Source organism: Hemicordylus capensis, chromosome 2, assembly GCF_027244095.1.
Source record: "Hemicordylus capensis ecotype Gifberg chromosome 2, rHemCap1.1.pri, whole genome shotgun sequence".
NCBI lineage: Eukaryota > Metazoa > Chordata > Lepidosauria > Squamata > Cordylidae > Hemicordylus > Hemicordylus capensis.
This window is the reverse complement of record NC_069658.1, coordinates 46409363-46429711: the sequence shown is the minus strand read 5'-3', so window position 1 is coordinate 46429711 and position 20349 is coordinate 46409363. Positions and strand designations below refer to the sequence as shown.

The window sequence follows — 20349 nt, the reverse complement described above, 5'->3', positions numbered from 1 at the left end:
TGCTGTTCCAGTGGTCAGAACAACATGTGGCATCCCTAGCAACTCACTATATACAAGGAGATTTGAACAAGGTGGCAAACTGGCTAAGTCGGTCGGACCTGCTTCTGTGAGAATGGCGTCTCAACCTGAAAATATTCCAACTCATATTGGAACACTTTAGCTGACCATCAGTAGACATGTTTGTGACCCCAACCAATGCTCAGGTCTCCTGCTTCTTCACACGGTTCCCGTCTTAACAGGCAGGATGCGCTCTCAGAGCCATGGCCGGAGGGCCTTCTGTGTGCCTTTCCACCCACCCTGCTGTTGGCCTGAGTACTTTGCAGAGTCAAGATACTAAAGGCACAACTCATTCTAGTGGCTCCGTTCTGGCCAAGAAGTCCATGGTTCGCAGAACTCACCAACCTAGCCACAGAAGCACATCTGGTGCTCCTGGCCATGCCAGACCTGCTTCAACGAGGCCCAGTGTGTCACCCGGATCCAGGCTGGTTAAAGTTAGCTGCCTGGAACTGAATGGTGCATCCTAAAAGGTCGTGGGTACTTGGCCAAAGTGCGTAACACAATGCTCGCCTCCAGATGACAGTCCACTAACAGAATATACCAGTACACGTGGAAGGCCTTGCTGCGATGTTCAGCACGACATGGACTCCATAGGGGATCAGCCAACATGAAGCATCTTTTACAGTTTCTACAAGACGGACTGGATCAGGGACTCTCTGCGAATACCTTGAAATGCCAGGCTGCCTCCCTGGTGGGCCTCATATCGGGGACAACTAAGCGATACATGCAGTGCCATCCCCACCTAAAACATTTCCTGAGAGGAGCTACTCTTCTGTCTCCTCCAGTGGTCCATCGTTTTCCTACCCGGCACCTACATACGGTCCTGAAGGCACTCCAGGGTCCCCCCTTCGAACCTGTGTCCACGATTCTGCTTCGCTTACTCACTTTCAAATTTGTATTCCTTATCGCTATTACCTCAGCATGCAGGGTGTCTGAACTCAGGGCTTTATTGGTGCACAAGAACCTCTGTATTTTCTCTGCTGACTCAGTTAAACTTATTCCAGACCCTTTTTTTCCAGCCCAAAGTAGCTTTGCTCTTCCATGTTTCTCAAGACGTGATTCTTCCTTCCTTTGCCCTAAGCCAGTTCATCCGGCAGAGAAGGCTTGGCACAAACTGGAGGTGCCTTAAGGTGTACATTAAGCATACAAGGCACATTAGATCTACAGAGTCCCTTTTTGTCTCCTTTTTACTGCGTTCCATGGACCAACCAATCGCACACACCACCATATTTTTGAAAAATCCCTCTCTATCCACTCTCTCTACATCATGCATAATTTTATAGACTTCTGTTACAGTAGCGGCTGCTACTCCCCTCCCCCCGCTTTTCTCTGTGCTTGTGGGACTGGCAAGCCCACCAGCACAGAGAGAGTTGAGGGGGTGGGGCAGAAAATCAGGGACAAAAGACAGAAAAGTGAGGGGAGCAGAAAGCAGAAAAACTGGAGCAAAAGGCAGAAAGTAGAAAAGCGTAAGGGGGATTAGAAGAAGGCATAAAATGGGGAAAGTAGGAAAATGGGGGTGGGAAAAGAAAGCAGAAAAGCAGAGGGGGGGAAGCAGAAGGCATTACAGAGGGGCAGACAGGAGAAAGCAGGTGTTGTGTCCCCACACCCACCAAACCACAAACACAAGCTAGTGGAAGATCAAACTCACAGGCAGCCACAGCGAATCATCTGAGGCAGGGAGTTTGCCCCAGCGCCTCCTCCCCTGCCTGCAACTTCCTCTTTTGTGCTAATTGGCTGGAGCAGCTGCTACTCGCACTTTTCCAGCTTCTGATTCCTTGGGGGTGCCTCCTGGTATTACCTCCAAGAGGATGGAAAAATGGGTTAAAAATATAGCCCCTGAAGCCTGTATTTATTGAGCAGCCACCACTGTTCTATCATATCTTCCCTTAGTCACTGTTTTTGTAAACTAAAAAGCCCCAGATGTTGTTGCCTTGCCTCCTCCCCATGTGGGCTGTAATCTGCCCTCAGTTCTATTTTAGCTACTGTGAATCTTTGTTGGTGGTAAGGGAACTTCAGGATATTTTGAGCATGCTATCTACTTTTGTTTATTAGGTACTACACTGACTCCTAAAAAGTATATCTGGGGAAGGAAATGAGATCTTGGGCAAATGTGACAGCTGCATCAGTCTTCTGAATCGGACACGACACATAGGGATACTTATCACTCTCTAACTGCATCCTGAGGTCATCCTTGATTGCTTTGAGGGATTTGTCTGTGTAGCATAATCCTGAGAAATGTGGCACTAGCTGAACTGGCACAGTTGCTTTGACGTACAAACAGCTAAGGCTGTTCAAGTATGTCAGGTCCTGTTTATTATGGCTGAGTTCTTTCTTAGCTGACAAGGTTCAGATTGCCAGTTGCCATATTCTTGTGACCACTGAAGCCTGCACTTAGCATATCTGCCAAACACTTTCTACTGATTCTCAACTTAGTGCTACTTGGTAGCAGAAGAAATTAACTTGATTAAAAACAACAACAACCAAAACCCTACAATCTTCAGTGGTGATTTGAGAAGAGATTCTAGAGAAAATCTAGTCAATTTTATCAAGGATGTTAAACTAAAGATAGTAGGAAGGTTCCACAACTTATTATTATGTCAAAATAATTCACTCATGAATTGCCTTACTTTTTCTAAGACTGAGCTGCTTCCCAAACTTGTACTCTAAATCTTTTACTCACTAAGAATACTAATCATATTGAACGCTGGCTTTGATCTGGGTTTGGTGAGAAAATGCATATGGCTATTTGATTCACACTTATTTAACTGGTTTATGTCGTGTTTGAACTGGTTATCTATGAAAGTTGTCTAAAAGCTGAAGTTGCCACTGTTGTATTGAATGGAGATAATCTGCTGAATTCCTTGGGCTCTGTCCAAATACAAGGATGCTCAATTTAGTTCTTGTTGCATTGGTAAAGATTTGAAACTACTAAGAGGCTGGTTGATCTAAGCCAGAATGCATGGGGATGCGTAGGGATAGTGAAACTCTCGCGAGATCCCGCAAGAGTCCCACAGCGGCAGGGAGTTTGCTGAGAGTTCCTGACTCTGGGCGAGTGTTGAGGCGGTGGCAGCAGACACGGCTGCGGTGGGAAGGTGGCGGCGGTCAGTGGGGTGAGGAGGATGCTGCGGCGGTGGGCCCTGGCAGAGGAGGTGGGTGGGTGAAAATGGCAAGGAGTGAGGGAGCCTGGCAGGGAGAGAAAGCGCTGCCAGGGGGCGGGGAGGGAAAGCTTCCGGTGGTGGGAGGAAGATGGGGACCTCCGGAATGACGGGGAATGGACTGGGGCAGAAGGGAGGGGGGAAGCAGCGGGGAATGGACTGGGGAAGGCGACTGGAACAACGGGGAATGGACTGGGGCAGAAGGGGGAAGCGACAGAGAGAGACAGTGGTGGAACCTGGCTGTGCAGAGACAAACTAGCGGTGCAGAGCAGCAGAGAATGGACTGGGGAAGGAGAACAGAACGACGGGAAATGGACTGGGGGGGGGGAGTGGCGGAGAGAGAAAGCAGCGGAGCCCGGTTGGGCAGAGACAAACTAGCAGGGCAGACAAACTAACTGGGACAGAAGGTGGGCGGGGGGGGGGAGACTGGGGCAGAGTAGGGGGAGAACAAACTGGGCCTGAAGGTGAGGGGAGTGTACTGCTGTACAGATGCTCTGTGTGGGATCAGCTAGTAATATTTAGTCCTCTGGAGTAAGCACTGTGAATGCATGATCTTGTTCTAATCCTTGTGATAACCCTGAAGGGTAGGCCGAATATTACCATCTTCTTATTGCAAATGAAAGAAAGGAGAAGGTGGTTTGCCTCAGAATGTCTGGTAAGTTCATGGTTGAGGTGAGATTTGAACCAGGGACATTCCCATTCATTGCGTGGTCTCTAAGCCATGGTACTTAGTCCAGATTACTAGTTCATCCTGAAGGTCTTCAGTTTTAGCCACATTAATGGCACAGCGGGGAAGTAACTTGCCTAGGGAGCAAGAGGTTGCTGGTTCAAATCTGGACACGAGGTTGCTGGTATGTTTCCCAGACTATGGGAAACACCTCTATCAGGCAGCAGCGACACAGGAAGGTGCTGAAATGCATCATCTCATACTGCACAGGAGATGGCAATGGTAAAATCCTCCTGTATTCTCCCAAAGAAAATAACATGGCTCTGTGGTCGCCAGGAGGTCGCTCTGTGGTCGCTAACTCAACAGCACAACTTTACTGTTGAAAATCCTTGGTATACTCAAGGGGCCCATTCACACAACATACAGTATTTGTGCAGTTGCCAGAATTATTTCTGTGTTGGGACTCCTGTGTAACTGCATGGTGTTTGTCCTAGAATCACAGAGTTAAGGACCTTGTGAGTCTAGTCTAACTCCCTTCTCAGTACAGGAAGACGAGAGCTATAGCACCCCCACAGATTATTGCTTAAAGACAAAGATGGAGAGCAGTCAACCACCCACCCGCGATTTTGGTTCAGTTGTTGAACTATCTTATTGCACAACTGAAATGTACCCTCTTTTTGCTTAAGCCCATTAGATCTAGGTCTGCTCTCTGGGGCAGCAGAGAACAAGGCTATGTACTCTTCAGTATAGTCCCCCCTTCAGGTATTTGTGCTAACATGTCTCCCTGCCCCGCCACACACTCTTCTCTTTTCCAGGATAAATATATCCTGAAAGTTCCCTCAGTCTTCCCCTTAGGGCTTTTACTCCTGACTGTCTTTCTTGCCCTCCTGTGAAGCAGTTTGTCTGTCTTTTCACAGTGTGGTGCCCAGAACTGGACATTGCACTCCAGGTCAATGACAAGTACAGAATCAAGTGGAATGACTATTTTTCATGATTTGGAAACACACTCTGTTAATGCAGCTTAAAATTGCGTTAGCCTCTTTTACAGCTGCATCATACTGCTGTCTCAGTTTCTGATTGACTGCAATCTGGATATCCATTTCACATAATACTGCCAAGTGAGGTATCCCACATTCTGTACTCTGCATTTGTTTTTTGTTTGCCCAAGTATGGAACTTTTCATTTGTCTCTGAATTTCATTTTCTTAGTTTCAGCCTAGTTTTCCATTCTTAATTTGAATTTTATTCCTGTCTTCTGGGGTTTTAGCTATCTGTTGTGTCCCCTGCAAATATGAGAATTGCATTTACTCTCTTCCTCTACCACCGAAAATTTTGAAGCAATGATAAAGGGCCATTGATGAGCACTCTTTGAGTATGGTTTTGGAATTTGTTGTGAATCCCAGTTGATGATATTATCATCTGCCATTTTTACCTATTTGCTGACCAAAATGTCATAGGGAACTTCGTCAAATGCACTGGTGAAATAAGGTTAATTGAACCCACAGCATTCCCACAATCTACTAAGCTAGTAACCCAATTTAGAGAGAGAGAGAGGTGGGGGGCGAGGGGGGGATTTCTCTGGCAGAATTGATTCTTGACAAATCCATATTGGCTTCTACTAATCACTGCATTGTTGTTGAAATGCTTACAGATGAACTGATTTGTAATCTGTTCTAATATCTTCCCTGGTATCAAAGTCAGACTGATTAGTCTGTAGTTGCCTGGATCTTCTTGACTTTTCTACTCTTTATGAAGATTCAGGCAACATTAGCTTATCTCCAGTCTTATGGTGCCTCATCAGTTCTTCAGAATTTATTGAATGTGATAATCTGAGAGTATATCAGCAAGGTCTTTTAGTACCCTAAAACTCAATCACCCAGCCCAGGGGACTTGAACTCATTTAAGTGTGTTCCTTTCCCCCTCTTATTTTAAGCATACCTGAACAAGTCCTTTTTGAGTTTTTGCTTTTTTCATACTACTTATCTTTTTTTGTCCGTGATGATCTGTTCTTCCTTCCATTTCTCTTGTGTCCTTTTTTATTTTCAGCTAATTGTGAATCTTTTCATGCAGCCACATTGACATTTCTGGATGTATCCCATTTTTCTTAGGGAATGGCTTTTGTGGCGGGGGGGTGGGTGGGCATTTTTCCTGAACCTTCTGGCAAGCAACTCCTTTGTCAGCCACTATACATACATAGAAAGCATTTTTGCAGGAATCTCCTCATGAAAGAAATATATTGTTTGGTACTTAAGAGTATGAATCAGGATTGCCTCTAAAGAAACATGGTCTGTGTTTCAGCTTCAAATACTGTTTTTGAATAAATTTTCTAATAGACACTTCATAGCAACTAGCAGAGCCAGAGGAGGAGGGTGTGGTTCACTGGGGTGAATCCTTGACTGTAAGGGATTCACAGTAGGCTGCCACTATCCACTTTATTTTAATGTGGGACAAACCACTCTCTCCATATAACATTCCTGGGGGGTAAAGTGGCAAAACCCTCTCTAGAAGGGGCTGAACATTCCTAGGCTTCCAGAGGTGGGTGATTAAGGCAGACCCAAGATGAAGAGTAGCATGCTTCTAAGGTTGCCATCTCTCACAGATTTCTGGATATTTACTGGATTTTAAGCAGGTTTCCCAGTGCCTAGTTAGCCCATTAACTTGTGCAGGTTCCCAGCTTTCATTTTTTATTTTTATTTTTTAAAAAGCTAAGTTCTAGCCCTTGTAGAAGTGGAGTTAAGGAGCAAAGCATGCAGTCACTATTTTGTTCAGCTGCTGGTCTTCGAACAAGGCAGATGATGCACTCAGAGGCTGGCTAGGAGAGGCTCAAAATATGTAATCCCCCTCCCTCCCCCGGTTAAATGTTGCTTTTGTGTGTGCTTTTCAGCAGGGAATCTCTATGGGGCAGTTGAGAGGATAGCTTGGTTTGAAGTTGATCGCTGCCTACCTGTGTTTTGTAATGTGTAAAGGGTTTAGCTTTATAGTGCAATCCATTCTGTGCATGCCTACTTAGAAGTAAGTACTACTGGTTTCAGTCAGATTTTCTCCCATGTAAGTGTGTATGGGATTGCAGCATTAACTGAAAAGATCGGTGTATTTTTGTTCTATTGCTGCTATTGATACAGTGAGGGAAATAAGTATTTGATCCCCTGCTGATTTTGTCCGTTTACCCTCTGACACAGAAATGACCAGGCTATAATTCGAATGGTAGGTTTATTGTAGCTGTGAGAGACAGAATAACAACAGACAAACCCTCAAAAGCCCAGTGCCCAAAAGTCAGCGATGGATTTGCATTGTAGTGAGGGAAATAAGTATTCGATCCCTTCACAAAAGATGTCTTAGTACTTGGTGGCAAAACCCTTGTTGGCAATCACAGAGGTCAGACGTTTCTTGTAGTTGGCCACCAGGTTTGCACACAACCCAGGAGGGATGTTGTCCCACTCCTCTTTGCAGATCCTCTCCAAGTCAGAAAGGTTTCGAGGCTGATGTTTGGCAGCCCGAACCTTCAGCTCCCTCCACATATTTTCTATGGGATTAAGGTCTGGAGACTGGCTGGGCCACTCCAGGACCTTCATGTGCTTCTTCTTGAGCCACTCCTTTGTTGCCTTGGCTGTGTGTTTTGGGTCATTGTCATGCTGGAATACCCATCCACAACCCATTCTCAATGCCCTGGCTGAGGGAAGGAGGTGCTCACCCAAGATCTGACGGTACATGGTCCTGTCCATCGTCCCTTGGATGTGGTGAAGGTGTCCTGTCCCCTTAGCAGAAAAACACCCCCAAAGCATAATGTGTCCACCTCCATGTTTGACGGTGGGGATGGTGTTCTTGGGTTCATAGGCAGCATTCCTCCTCCTCCACACACGGCGAGTTGAGTTGATGCCAGAGAGCTCGATTTTGGTCTCATCTGACCACAACACTTTCGCCCAGTTCTCCTCTGGATCATTCAGATGTGCATTGGCAGACTGCAGACCGGCCTGTACATGTGCTGCCTTGAGCAGGGGGACCTTGCGGGCACTGCAAGATTTCAGTCCTTCACGGCGTAGTGTGTTACCAATTGTTTTCTTGGTGACTATGGTTCCAGCTGCCCTGAGATCATTGACAAGTTCCCCCCGTGTAGTTCTGGGCTGCTTTGTCACCGTTCTCATGATCATTGCAACTCCACAAGGTGAGATCTTGCATGGAGCCCCAAACCGAGGGAGATTGACAGTTATTTTGTGTTTCTTCCATTTGCGAGTTATCGTGCCAACTGTAGTCACCTTCTCACCAAGCTGCTTGGCGATAGTCTTGTAGCCCAGTCCAGCCTTGTGCAGGTCTACAACCTTGTCCCTGACATCCTTCGACAGCTCTTTGGTCTTGGGCACGGGGGTGAGTTTGGAAGCTGAGTGATTGCTTACTTCTATGGACAGGTGTCTTTTATACAGGTACTGTAACAAGCTGGGATTAGGAGCACTCCCTTACAGAGGGTGTTCCTCATCTCAGCTCGTTACCTGCATATAGTGAAAAGACACCTGGGAGCCTGAAATCTTGCTGGTTGATAGGGGATCGAATACTTATTTCCCTCACTACAATGCAAATCCATCGCTGACTTTTGGGCACTGGGCTTTTGAGGGTGGGTTTGTTGTTGTTCTGTCTCTCACAGCTACAATAAACCTACCATTCCAATTATAGCCTGGTCATTCTGTGTCAGAGGGCAAACGGACAAAATCAGCAGGGGATCAAATACTTATTTCCCTCAGTGTATCTCAAACTTCCTTCAGGTTTTTTCTATAGATATTATTTTGGTTTTATATGTATTTCAACTATTGTTGGTAGATATCCAGGACAAATACAAGTCAACTGGACAGTGCATTAGTTAATTATGCATAATATGCAAACTAATTTGCATAGCATGCAAATTGGGATGCCCGGATTTGGAGAGCTTGAATATGGCAACCCTACACACTTCACCAACAAGGGTTTATTATAAGATTAAAAGAAAAACAAGAATATGCAGTAAGAACTATTGTCTCTTCATAAAGCAGATTGTGTGTGAGAGAAGTTCTCATTAACCAGGCAACTCAGATTTAAGCAATACCATAAAGGAGAATAACTTCCCTCACGCATCTAACTGAGCAGGTCACTATCTTATGGCTCACAGGCAGGGCTCTTCCTGCTGTCTCCAGCCTCTAGGCCTTCCCATTTCCCCAGCAGCTACTCAGCCAGCTGCTTCTTAAGGGCACTCTTGGGACAGAACAAACAAACAGCTTTCCCTTCTTCTGCTGGTGGCTGTGAGTGTAGTTCCTGCCCAGTCCTCTGGATTACTCTTCCTGTTCTGATTTTTCCTGGGCTTTTCTCCATATTAGGAAAGGCCCACTCTCCCAGCAGCTGCTCTAAGTGAGGCCTAGTTCTTCCTCAAATCGTTCCCATCAATATAATTTAATGTCCCATATTGGACACAGATAAAATGGAACTAAGTTGCTGAGGCTTATAGCTGCTTGCTTAGTATACTAAACACCTAATTAGTGCTATTTTGGCCATGCAAGTTCTAATGGGACATCCTGACTACTTTATTAGGTATGCTGCAGGTTGTGAAAAACAGCTGAAGGCCTTTACATCAGGGTTGTTTTTTGTGGTGGTTTACAAACTTTAAATCTGAGTTGTGTCAAAAATGAAGTGGCAAGTCCTGTGAATACAATTCTTTTCTCAATCAGAATTTAGAGCACCAGTGCCCGCCCTTCTGGCATAGGATATGGTGTGCTTAATCTAATATTCTGTATTTCTCAGTACTATTCGTATGAATGAAATAACACTATAACTCAGTGATTATGTAACTAAACTGTCAACTGTTGACGTAAGCATTTCCACATGATGTACAACTAATGAAACACTCATTTGCTGTGATTCTGGTTTAAGATTACATGCATGTGAGTTACTAAATTTAGCAGAGAACAGGTTATGTCCCCCTTTTTTATATAAAACCCCCTAAATTGTGTGTGTGAATCTTATACAGGTGAGCTTTTATGTAAACAAAATGTTCTTTAAAAACCTTAGTTGTGCTTGGCTCTTCTCTTAAAATGCTCTAATCTGTATCTGAAAGAAGCAAAACTTCCTTGAAGATTGTTAGTGAAATGAACTCAGGATGTACTATTTTAAAATGTGTATAATATACATATATTTGAGTTGGGTGTCTCTCTGTTTTTTAATCTTTTAGTGGATGGATTTCATCTCTTACTGGTCTTAACAGCAGTATTCCAGTAGGCATTATGATGATAATTATAGCAGCGCTTTTCACAGCATCAGCAGTCATCTCATTAGTTATGTTCAAAAAGGTAAGTAGCTTTCCTTATTATTGGATTCTTGCTGTTTACAATTACATTTCTTCTTGTGCACATCTGGAAATAATGTAACAGACTTGCTAATGTATTTTTAACAGGGCAAGGTGGTTCCTTTTATCTCTTATTCAATTGGCCATTTTTGTAAAACACCTTAAACAAATTGAGAAATAAATAATTTGAATTTTTAAAAAAGTTAGCTAGTCCATCTTTATTCACCTTAAGTGGCACAGCAGGGAAATGCTTGACTAACAAGTAGAAGGTTGCCAGTTTGAATCCCCGCTGGTACTATATTGGGCAGCAGTGATATAGGAAGATGATGAAAGACATCATCTCATACTGCACAGGAGGAGAAAATGATAAAGCCCTCCTGTACTCTACCAAAGAAAACCACAGGGCTCTGTGGGCGACAGAAGTCGACATTGACTTGATGACACACTTTACCTTTACTTAGTCCCTCTTTAGACTATTCCACTTTAATTGCAGATAGATTTCTGACTATATGACTTATCTTTGAAAAGTTCATCTTTTATACTGCAGAAAGCAGAAATGATGTGGGAAATGAAAAGTAAGATGGCTAGGAAGAATTTTGGCATTCTATTTAATCAGACTGCAGAAGAATAATTAGGGAACAATTCAGCAGAAGTTAAATGTATTTAAGGCTGTAATCCTAGTCACATTTATGTGAGAGGCTGGGTGGATAATTTTTTTTAAATGTGTTTAAATTTTAAATCCAATTTTTATTCAAAGAAATGAAATACTGAATTTCTCATAAAAAAACAACAACAAATTAAATCTCATCAGAAACCTGTCCTACCTGTACTTGTGGTCTCTTAAAAATGAATTAATTGCTCTCTCACAGATATTGAGTTACCTACCAAACAATCATTCACATTCTCTTCAGTTTCATTTCATGAAAATGGCTCTAGTCTGCCTTGCACTGTCCAGTAATTACCAGTTCTTGCTTCTGGAAATTTTTGGGCTTTCTGTTTTTCTAAACAGACCAAATTCAGGTGTGCAACAATATAGGCTAGATAGTGGGATAATTGTTTATGCTGGAGCTGGACCAAGCCAGAGTTAAGGCAGAGAGACAATATAGGCAAAGACAGGGCTGTCCCTAGGGGTGTGTGGGGCCACTTTGGGGGGATCATGCTCAGGGATCCAGATTCCTCCCTTCTCATATTTTCAATCCCCGAAGCAAATCTCTTCACCCGCCCTGCAAAAAGTCTTTCCTCCTCCCCGCCCTGCAAAAAAACAAAACCAGATCTGAAATGAGGGATGGTTAGTCCTCAAGGACCAACCTCTGTCTACAGCTGGGTCCCCAGGAGCATTTCCAGACAGGTCTTTTAGCTTACTTCTCCAGAATGGAGAGTGTGCATACGCATAGCGGCCAGATTTACCCTGAAGTCCCTGCAAGCTATTGGGGAGCACTCCAGAAAGATTCAGGCCTGTGGCAGCCTGAATTCTGAGTTCTGGCAGCACTCAAGGAGGCTTTGCTCTAACTGGGAGCAGGGGCTCAAGACTCTCTTCACCTGCTGTGGGACATTGGACCTTGCAGGCTATTTTTAGAGCGGAGCAGCTGGCAGCGCTTTTCCCTGGTGGGAGCATCCCAAAAGAGGAGCAGGGGCTGAAGGGAGGCTTTGACTCAGCAGAGCTCAGGTTGCATTCCCTCTCAGGTGAACTCCAGAGTCCAGCCCCTCTTCCCAGCTTCTGCCCTCTTCCAGACCAGCCACCTAATGATGGGGGCAGGGGGAGCTGCAGGCTGGACCGATGACCCCCGGGAGCACATCACTCTCCTCTTGTTGGAAGCTGAACCTCCCTCCACTTCTGTGGAGCTTGTTGGACCCATTGAAAGGTGCCCATTTGAAGGGCAGCAGAGCAGGGAGAAAGAGTGGGGGGGGGAGAATGAGGGGGCCTGGGGAAGTGCAGAGCCCAAGCCTGCTCTCTGAGCAGCAGCCTCTGGCTGGGCAGAGGCGGTGCAAGCAGAGAAAACAACAGTCACCTGCTCTGTGTCCTGCTCCTGGATGGCGTGGCCACAGCGGGGTGGGGGAAACCTGGAAGAGCTGCTGCTCCTCCTCAAGTCTGCAGACTGAGGGAGCAGCACAGAGAGTAAGGGCAGGCTGTTTGACCAGGGTGTGCCCGGCGCAGAGCCTGTCTCAGCACGGGGTCCGGCGCGATTGCACCAGTCGCCCTGACCTAAGGACAGTCCTGGGCAAGGAGGTGGCATAGAATGAAACAGAGGGAAGAAAAAGGGAAGACCTTATTCAATACACAGCTTTTTATATTCCCCCACAATTTGCCACAGAAAACCTGTCATGGCTTCTGGGTGTAAGAGAGACCCTATCTGGGGATATTTTGAGGAACTGCCTTCCCTGGGTAAAAATGGAAAAAATATCAAGTGTAAGCAGTGCGACAAGGAGATGCAGGGCAGCTGGACACAGGTACTGAGTAAAGGTAAAGTGTGCCATCAAGTCAATTTTGACTCCTAGCGCCCACAGAGCCCTGTGGTTTTCTTTTGGTAGAATACAGGAGGGGTTTACCATTGCCTCCTCCCGTGCAATCTGAGATGATGCCTTTTAGCATCTTCCTATATCGCTGCTGCCCGATATAGTACCAGCGGGAATTCAAAGCGGTAACCTTCTGCTTCTTAGTCAAGCATTTCTCCACTGCGCCACTTAAGGTGTATCCATTACATAAAACACCAGGTAGAAGTAGTATTCCTAAACTTAACTAAACTTAGTGATCAGATCTGCACCATTGTTGAAGATACCTTTTGTGGCTGTATCAGTGGGAAACACAATTTTAATTGATGATTAAAATCAGGGTTTCCCCCCTTGGTGATGTAAATCAATCCATCCTGCTGGGAGGAAACTCTTCTGAACAGTGGGATGTGAGTAAACATGTATAGGACTGCTCTGCACTTCATCTTTAAACTATAAGGGTTTAAACTGTTTGCTAAAATTCCACTGTTTTTATTGGAGTTTTGGCCCACTTAACTCATTTTGTAGTTCAACAAAGTATGAGAGACTGTTTGGATCCCAGCGATTAGTGCTTTTGACTAGCCAAATACTATGCAGCTAACAGATGTTTGAGTTTCAGTTCTGAACCAGTGTCTTAACATTCAGTGTATTTGGCTTTTTGGTAACCACTAGGTGTCACACCTTTATATCTTCTTCATTATATGAATAGTTGATATTATAGACAATGAAGTAAGGTTGTATTTTGCTTCTCCCTTAAACGTGTCTTCCCCCCATAAAAATAACTATTTGAAAGAATTTGACTAATGATCGACTGACATTAATAGTTTCAAGTAGAGTTTGCTTTCAAAAACTATTGGACAATCCAGATTAACCTTTTTGTTTTGTCAGAGGTTGAGCCTAGCCTGATGCTTTCAGATAACTGATTCAAGGAATTGACAATTACCTAAAAGAGGTTTTAAAATGCAGCAATGTATTCTAGGGATGAGCACAGAACTGATGACGGCCGGTTCAATGGTGGGGGTGGGTGGAGGTGTTCACTTTTACGTAGCAGGGAGGATGCTCTTATCCGGCAGGGGAAACGTGGCGGGGGTGGAGGGAAGAGCACCCTTCCTGCTCCTTAAAGGTAATCCCCTGCTATCGAACTGGCCGAATTGTCAGACCTTCGAACTGGTTCGGTGGCCTGTAAAAGGGCTTCCGAACCAGTTCGTGCATCCTATTGTATACTTGCTCCTTTCCTGCTCTGGTTTTAAAGACTCATTTTGGAGCACCAAAAATAGTGAAATAGCTAGTTTTTCTGGAGGATGAAATGGAATCTACTTGCTATTGGGGAACAAATTTGAAGATGCATGTAAGAGGGTAGGCAAGCATAAGCACTAACTATAATCCAAGAAGGTTAGCTGCTATTATATTTTAGTCTATTACTTTCAGTGGGATTTAGTAATGAGTAAATTGTGCCCAATGAGTTGTGTCTCAGTCCTGCATAGCATTCCATTTGGGTTAAGGAAGACACCCCAGTGCCTTACAGATAAGACTCTTTAGCTTTCTTAGAGCAGACCTACCTATAAAATCTGGGGCTAGGTAAAGAGGATAATCCTTTCATGCTTCTTCTAGTTTTGCTATATATCTTTTTTTTTAAAGTTAACTATTAATCACAAGGTTTCATTTGTTCTGTCTTTGATGAAATCACCTGCTCATTCTTTTCATTGGATCTTGGCTCAGTATGGTTGGATATACAAGTGACAGCAGAATGGCCATAAATATTTCCTTAAGATCAAAGATGTAATATTTTAAAGTGGTATAGGGTCATGCATTGATGAAAGTAAAAGTGCACACAAGTCTAAAACCTGCACAATAACAAATTCTTTATGTTCTGGGTCCTGATACTTGGTGTATAGTTTGGATGGAACCACATGTTTTGTGTGACATAAGGATGTTAGCATGTTGAATGTGTCCTTCTTCCTTTCCCATTACTTGTAGAAGCACTTATTTAGTATTGCAATGTCACTGCATTGCGAATTTCAGAAACTCTACCAGAACAGCCCTGCTGGATCAGGCCCAAGGCCCATCTAGTCCAGTATCTTATTTCACACAGTGACCCACCAGATGCCACTGGAAGTCCACTGGCAGGAGTTGAGGGCACACCCTGCAACTGGTATTCAGAGCCATCCTGCCTCTGAGGCTGGAGGTGGCCTGTAGCCCTCCGACTAGTAGCCATTGATAGACCTCTCCTCCATGAAATTATCCAACCCCTTCTCAAAGCCATCCGGGTTGTTGGCTGTCACCACATCTTGTGGCAGATTATGCCACAAGTTGATTATGCATTGTGTGAAAAAGTACTTCTGTTTGTTGGTCCTGGCAATCAGTTTCATGGGATGACCCCTGGTTCTAGTGTTATGTGACAGGGAGAAGAATTTCTCTCTCTCCACTTTCTCCACACCATGCATGATTTTATAGACCCTTATCATGTCTCCCTGCAGTTGTCTTTTTTCTAAACTAAAAAGCCCCAGGTGTTGTAGCCTTGCCTCATAAGAAAGGTGCTCTAGGCCCCTGATCATCTTGAGAAGGGAAGAGCACATCCAATTACTGGTGTAAGAAGCCTGAGGCCGCCTGTGTGTGTCCCCTCTTCCCGGTGCCAGAAGCACTGCATCGCCCAGTTTCTTTTGTGAAATGTGCAGAGGAGGATTACCCCAAACTGTCGTTGCCTCTCTAAGTCTCCATTCACCATGGTGGCGGTGCTGCCAGTGCCACCATTCTTTCTCCTCTTGCCACTGCTGTTGCCATTTCTTCGCTGGCTTGTACAGCGAGTAGAGGCAATATGGGTTGCTTCCAGCCTCTTCTCACCCTGCAAGCTGGCAGCAGGAGGGGACAATGGTCATGGCTGCAGGAAAGCCAGTGGGCCTTGGGGATCAGGTGAGGGGTCCTTGGTGGCCCCACCCGTTAGGGGCATCTGGAGCGGTCGTGTTCTTTGAACATGTACACCCAATTACCGCTATGCCTCTGCATCCAATTATGTTGCAACATTGGGTACATGATTCTGTATGTGACAAGGGAAAAAGAAAAGCTTGTCATGGCAATGCTGTGTTTAACAACATCCCCATGTTTCATGCAGCATGTAGCTCCATGTTTGGAATGGTGGTAGACCCTAATAAATAATGTTGATGCCATGTTGTGTGGCAGTTTAATGTCTTTAGTTTCCCCCTACAAATATTTTTGATGTCTTGTCAAGTTAGGTAATGGCCTGTCTTTCAACGCTTCTCTTACCCTTTCATTCTGGATTTCTTCCTTAGGTGCATGGCCTATACCGCACCACTGGAGCAAGCTTTGAGAAGGCCCAGCAAGAGTTTGCAACGGGTGTCATGTCCAACAAAACTGTACAAACTGCTGCAGCCAACGCTGCATCAACAGCAGCAACTAGTGCTGCTCAAAATGCTTTCAAGGGTAACCAAATATAGAGATGGGGCAAGTGAGGGAGATGAAAAGCACTACAATTTTTTGGCGGTATTTTATTTTCCAGTCACTTATATTCCCTAAAGACTTGTGTTCAAAATGCACACAGCATGTATGTCTCTTCTTCAGCTGTGCATGGGCTAAAGCAGGGGAAAGTCCTTGTTTCATTCCTTTATTTATTAACACCTATTTATTCTCAAGTACTTCCTGGCTACTCTAACTTAAAATTCTACTAAGCCTATTTTTCTCCATATTTTTGGAGTCGCACTACATTTGAAAATGTCAACAATGAATCTGAAATTGATATGGCAGCCTCTGGGGTTAACTAAACGAATTCGAGGCATTTTCTTGTCAGTAGTTATCTCCAGAACCTTTCGTTTTGACTTGAGATGAGCACTTTGGAGCAACTACTTTTGTCCCCAACCACTTGCTTTCCCATGTACTTACACAAGAAATGGCACAGCCGACACTTTTGAACGTGAAATTTAGCTGCTGCTTTACAGCTCCAGCAACTGATGGACAGTTGTAAGCTTAAAATAAGTATGATAGATAATGTAAATTCTTTTTTTAGGAATAATAGATCTTTTGATAAAAATCTGAGTTTGCATGAAACCTTTATTTGCCCATGTTAAACTAGTGTTTTGGTCCAGAATTTGTCTCTACCACTATGGTATAAGTATTTGTTGGGATCTGTTTTCATGGTGTATGGTCTTCTAACTTTGAAATCTTGGTGCACAGATAATTCTCACTGAAAGAATACATAACTGCCTAGAGCCTTTGGAGTCAGGCAGTATATAAATAAAATATAAATAAATAAATAATACATAATGCAACATGCAGTGAAGAGAAGTTAACTAAGTTTAATCGGAGCTGAGTGGTTATATGCTGTTTTTCATTTCAATATTCATATCTTGGGAAAACCATTTTGCTAAAGAAAATCTGTTAACCCTCTTTAGAACACTCCCATAGCTAGTCCTTTTTGACCTGTGTTAAATGCAGTGAAATTTTTGTTGTGCTTAAGGATTCTGATTTTTAAGTGTGCACTTGTGTTTAACAGTGGTACTAAATCTTTAGCCTTGTCAATTGCTTTGTTTACTGCTTCTACAAATCTGAATATACCTTACCTTATTTAAATTTTTAACTGAAGCAGTCTCTAATCAGGCTTCTTAAAAACTGGCACTTAATTATGTACTTGAATTCTTTTTAACATACCTCGGCCTTCATGTGTGATTTAATCTGAATAAATGCATTGCAAATTGAAGATGAGTTTAGCATAATACTGATCAACTGCCTATATGTGTGAACCAGTAGTTCTTGATTTTAATTCATCTTCATAATATTCTGAGTCTTAATCACCTCTTGTTCTATAAGTTGTGTGTTTTTTCCATGTTGACATTCTAAAGCAGATGAATTACTGAATGGTAATCTGGGACATAGCTTGGATTAACTTTTCAAATAGTATTTCACTTTCTATCATTTAAGGGCTCTTAATCCTTTTGTATTGCATAAGGTGTTGCAAGATGGGTCCTAATGTTAGTACATTCTGACCTAATACTTACTTGGAAATATTATAATTCAGCATGGTCTAATATCTAAATGTGGGATTTGCTTTCATATCTTAAATTACAAATGTTACATTGTAGGGATAAATTATTTGGGTAAATTTGACAATTCATCACAATAGTAAATATTTTATAGAAGTGACATGGGAATTTTGTAAACACTTGCTACTTTAAGTGAAGACTGAAGACAAGTAAAATCATATATGCGGTGAGGGCTTCAATATACGACTTGATTTGGTAAAATACATTTGTTCTTTTAAAAAATAATCCTTAGCCCTATATCAATATCTCTAGAGCATTTTTTGTTGTTGTTAGCTAATCTGGGTTCTTATCCTTTAAGTTTCGTCTGTTTGTGGGGAGCTGTGTTTGCATTTTAAAGAAGATGACAGGGGTTTTTTTCCCTCGGGATAAACCAAACTGAAACTTGAAGCAGACAAATGCAGGCTCAATTTCACAATAGTCCTGAAGCCATTTTTGTCCCAGAAAACAAGAGGTGTAATGTGTGTTGACTTTTGTGTCTGTACAGTCTCACAAATCTGCATTTATAAAATTGAACATAGATATAGTGGAGATAAGTTCAGGATTGAATTGAAAGTTGCTGAGTGAATCTCAGCATAGTTCCCAACGTCTTGAGTATTATGTTGTCTGAAGGCTGATGTATGTAAAAAAATTAGCAGTATGTCAATTTACAAGTATATGCCCACTGAAGTAATTTTGTAACATCTAGTTGTGGCAAATTTAGTTAAACATATAAAGTTTCAACACTGGAATGTCAATAGTCTGTGATCTATAATTTAGACATTGGATTTATTTATCTGAGGGATGTCTGTATATTTTGTAAATTACTATCAATGCTTTGCCATCTTGGTGAATGTCCTGGTTCTGTATAAATACACACAGATCCTCTGATGTTGCATGTCTCAGTAGTTCAGAGTTCTGCATATTTATTGTATTAACTCCGTGACATAGAATAAAAATGTTTCCCGATTGTTTGCCCTGTATAGTTTTAGAAACAAGGTAGAGATTTTTTGTAAAAGGAAAGACAAAATGCAAGACACTTGATATGTACAGAAAATATTACATTTCCCCGATCCAACTCTAGTCATGTTTAGCTGTGCAGTGGCAGAAAGTGGACAGGGATGCATATCCAGACAGAAGCAGTGCAGAACAGAGGGACTAGATCCACATTCAGATGCGCATCCAAATGCAAATACTGTTTCTGCACTGCAGTGTATCCATATTGATGCACAACTAAATGCATATTCCCATCCACATTCTTGCATTCCTGGTCGCATGAAACTATACACATCTAGAGCTGGATCAGGGAGTGGGGTTTGGGGTTTTTTTTTGGTAATCTGTATATAAATCCTGTAATCTGCTGCAGTGGGAAGAGTATGTCAATCACCGCCACTGCCACAACATTGATACAATTAGAACTGAAATTGGTTTTAAGGGAGTACCCAGTAATCAATGCAGTGTTTGGTTTTGTGATGTAAATTGGAATCTTTAAAAGAGAATATGACTTATTAGTACTGATAAAATCTACAAGTATTAAAGTTGTCTAGGAATTTGTTGGAAGTAAAATGAAACGTCTGAAACCAAATGTTTTTGTTGGTATTAGTTTTTGGTTTTTTTAATACTCTTCTTTCCTTTCCCAAAAAACCGATTTATTTGATGGACTTGAATTTCTGGAGATTGCTAAGCAAAGGGGGGAAAAAAGCACAAATCCCATTAGATATACATAAGCCCTTGTTATGTGTCTTAGAAAGCCAGAATCTAGATCGTTCTTACAGATTTGCACACTGTAGCATGTGATCAAATTTTTGTATCAAACTACACTAATCTCTTAAAAAGCAGCATTCTCATACAAACCTGATCTGTCAAGACATGGAATCTTCTGTTAACGTACCACAATACATAGCTGGGGGACTACACTTGGCTTTGTGGATTACAAGTTCGTGCATGGCAAGATTCTGGAAGCAGCTTCAGAATTCAATGGAAATGGACATCTGCTTATCTCTGAACACACATTTTACTTGCCAGAGATTGCTCGTGGTAGGTCTCATAATAGCTTATGACTGTTGAAAAGTATATGTACATCTCTCCTACCAGCAGCGGATGAGCCCAGATGTATGTGGGTTAAGGATGCTACGGATGAGCCCAGATGTATATGGGTTAAGGATGCTACATGACTCAGTTGTCCTGGGCCTTCTGCTAGTGCTTTTTTTGCATAGCAGAATAATGCTTTTTTGCATAGCAGAATAATGATCCATGTAGTGTCCTAGTCAAGTGTCCTTTGAATTGGCTGGTGCTCAGCTTCCAGTGCTGGGGTACAGCTGTGGATCTAAATAATTGCATTTCAGTTATTGATTATTGATTGCACTACTTGGTATGATATGGTCTTATAGACATAGTATGCAGGGTCAATGGAGAGGTTATGGAAGTTCTTTTTCCATACTGTGATAGTGAGTTGATTCTCCTCCTGCCCCTTTGAGCCTTGTGCAAAGAAAATACTTGTGATTTGTAAAGGTCATGACAATTATAGCCAAGCTATGATGATAAAGTGGTGTTCATTATTCAGTCCATTTAATTCTGGGATAAACAACTAAATACAGACATGCTTGACACTAGTACCAGATTTTTTTCTTCCACAAGTTCCGAATGATGAATACCC

The 20349-nt window shown here is 42.9% G+C and overlaps 1 protein-coding gene across 2 annotated transcripts in view; it reads left to right on the top strand.

Annotated features, from left to right (window-relative positions):
• The window catches only part of SCAMP1 (secretory carrier membrane protein 1), a 64582-nt gene extending 45304 nt beyond the window's left edge, over nucleotides 1-19278 (top strand). For both annotated transcript variants that reach the window (XM_053299069.1, XM_053299070.1), the window contains 2 exons: nucleotides 10066-10183; nucleotides 15954-19278. In XM_053299069.1, the coding sequence (XP_053155044.1) occupies nucleotides 10066-10183; nucleotides 15954-16118 (283 nt within the window). In that variant the 3' untranslated portion in view covers nucleotides 16119-19278. The remainder of the gene's footprint in view (nucleotides 1-10065; nucleotides 10184-15953) is intronic.
• The last annotated feature ends 1071 nt before the right edge of the window (nucleotides 19279-20349 follow it).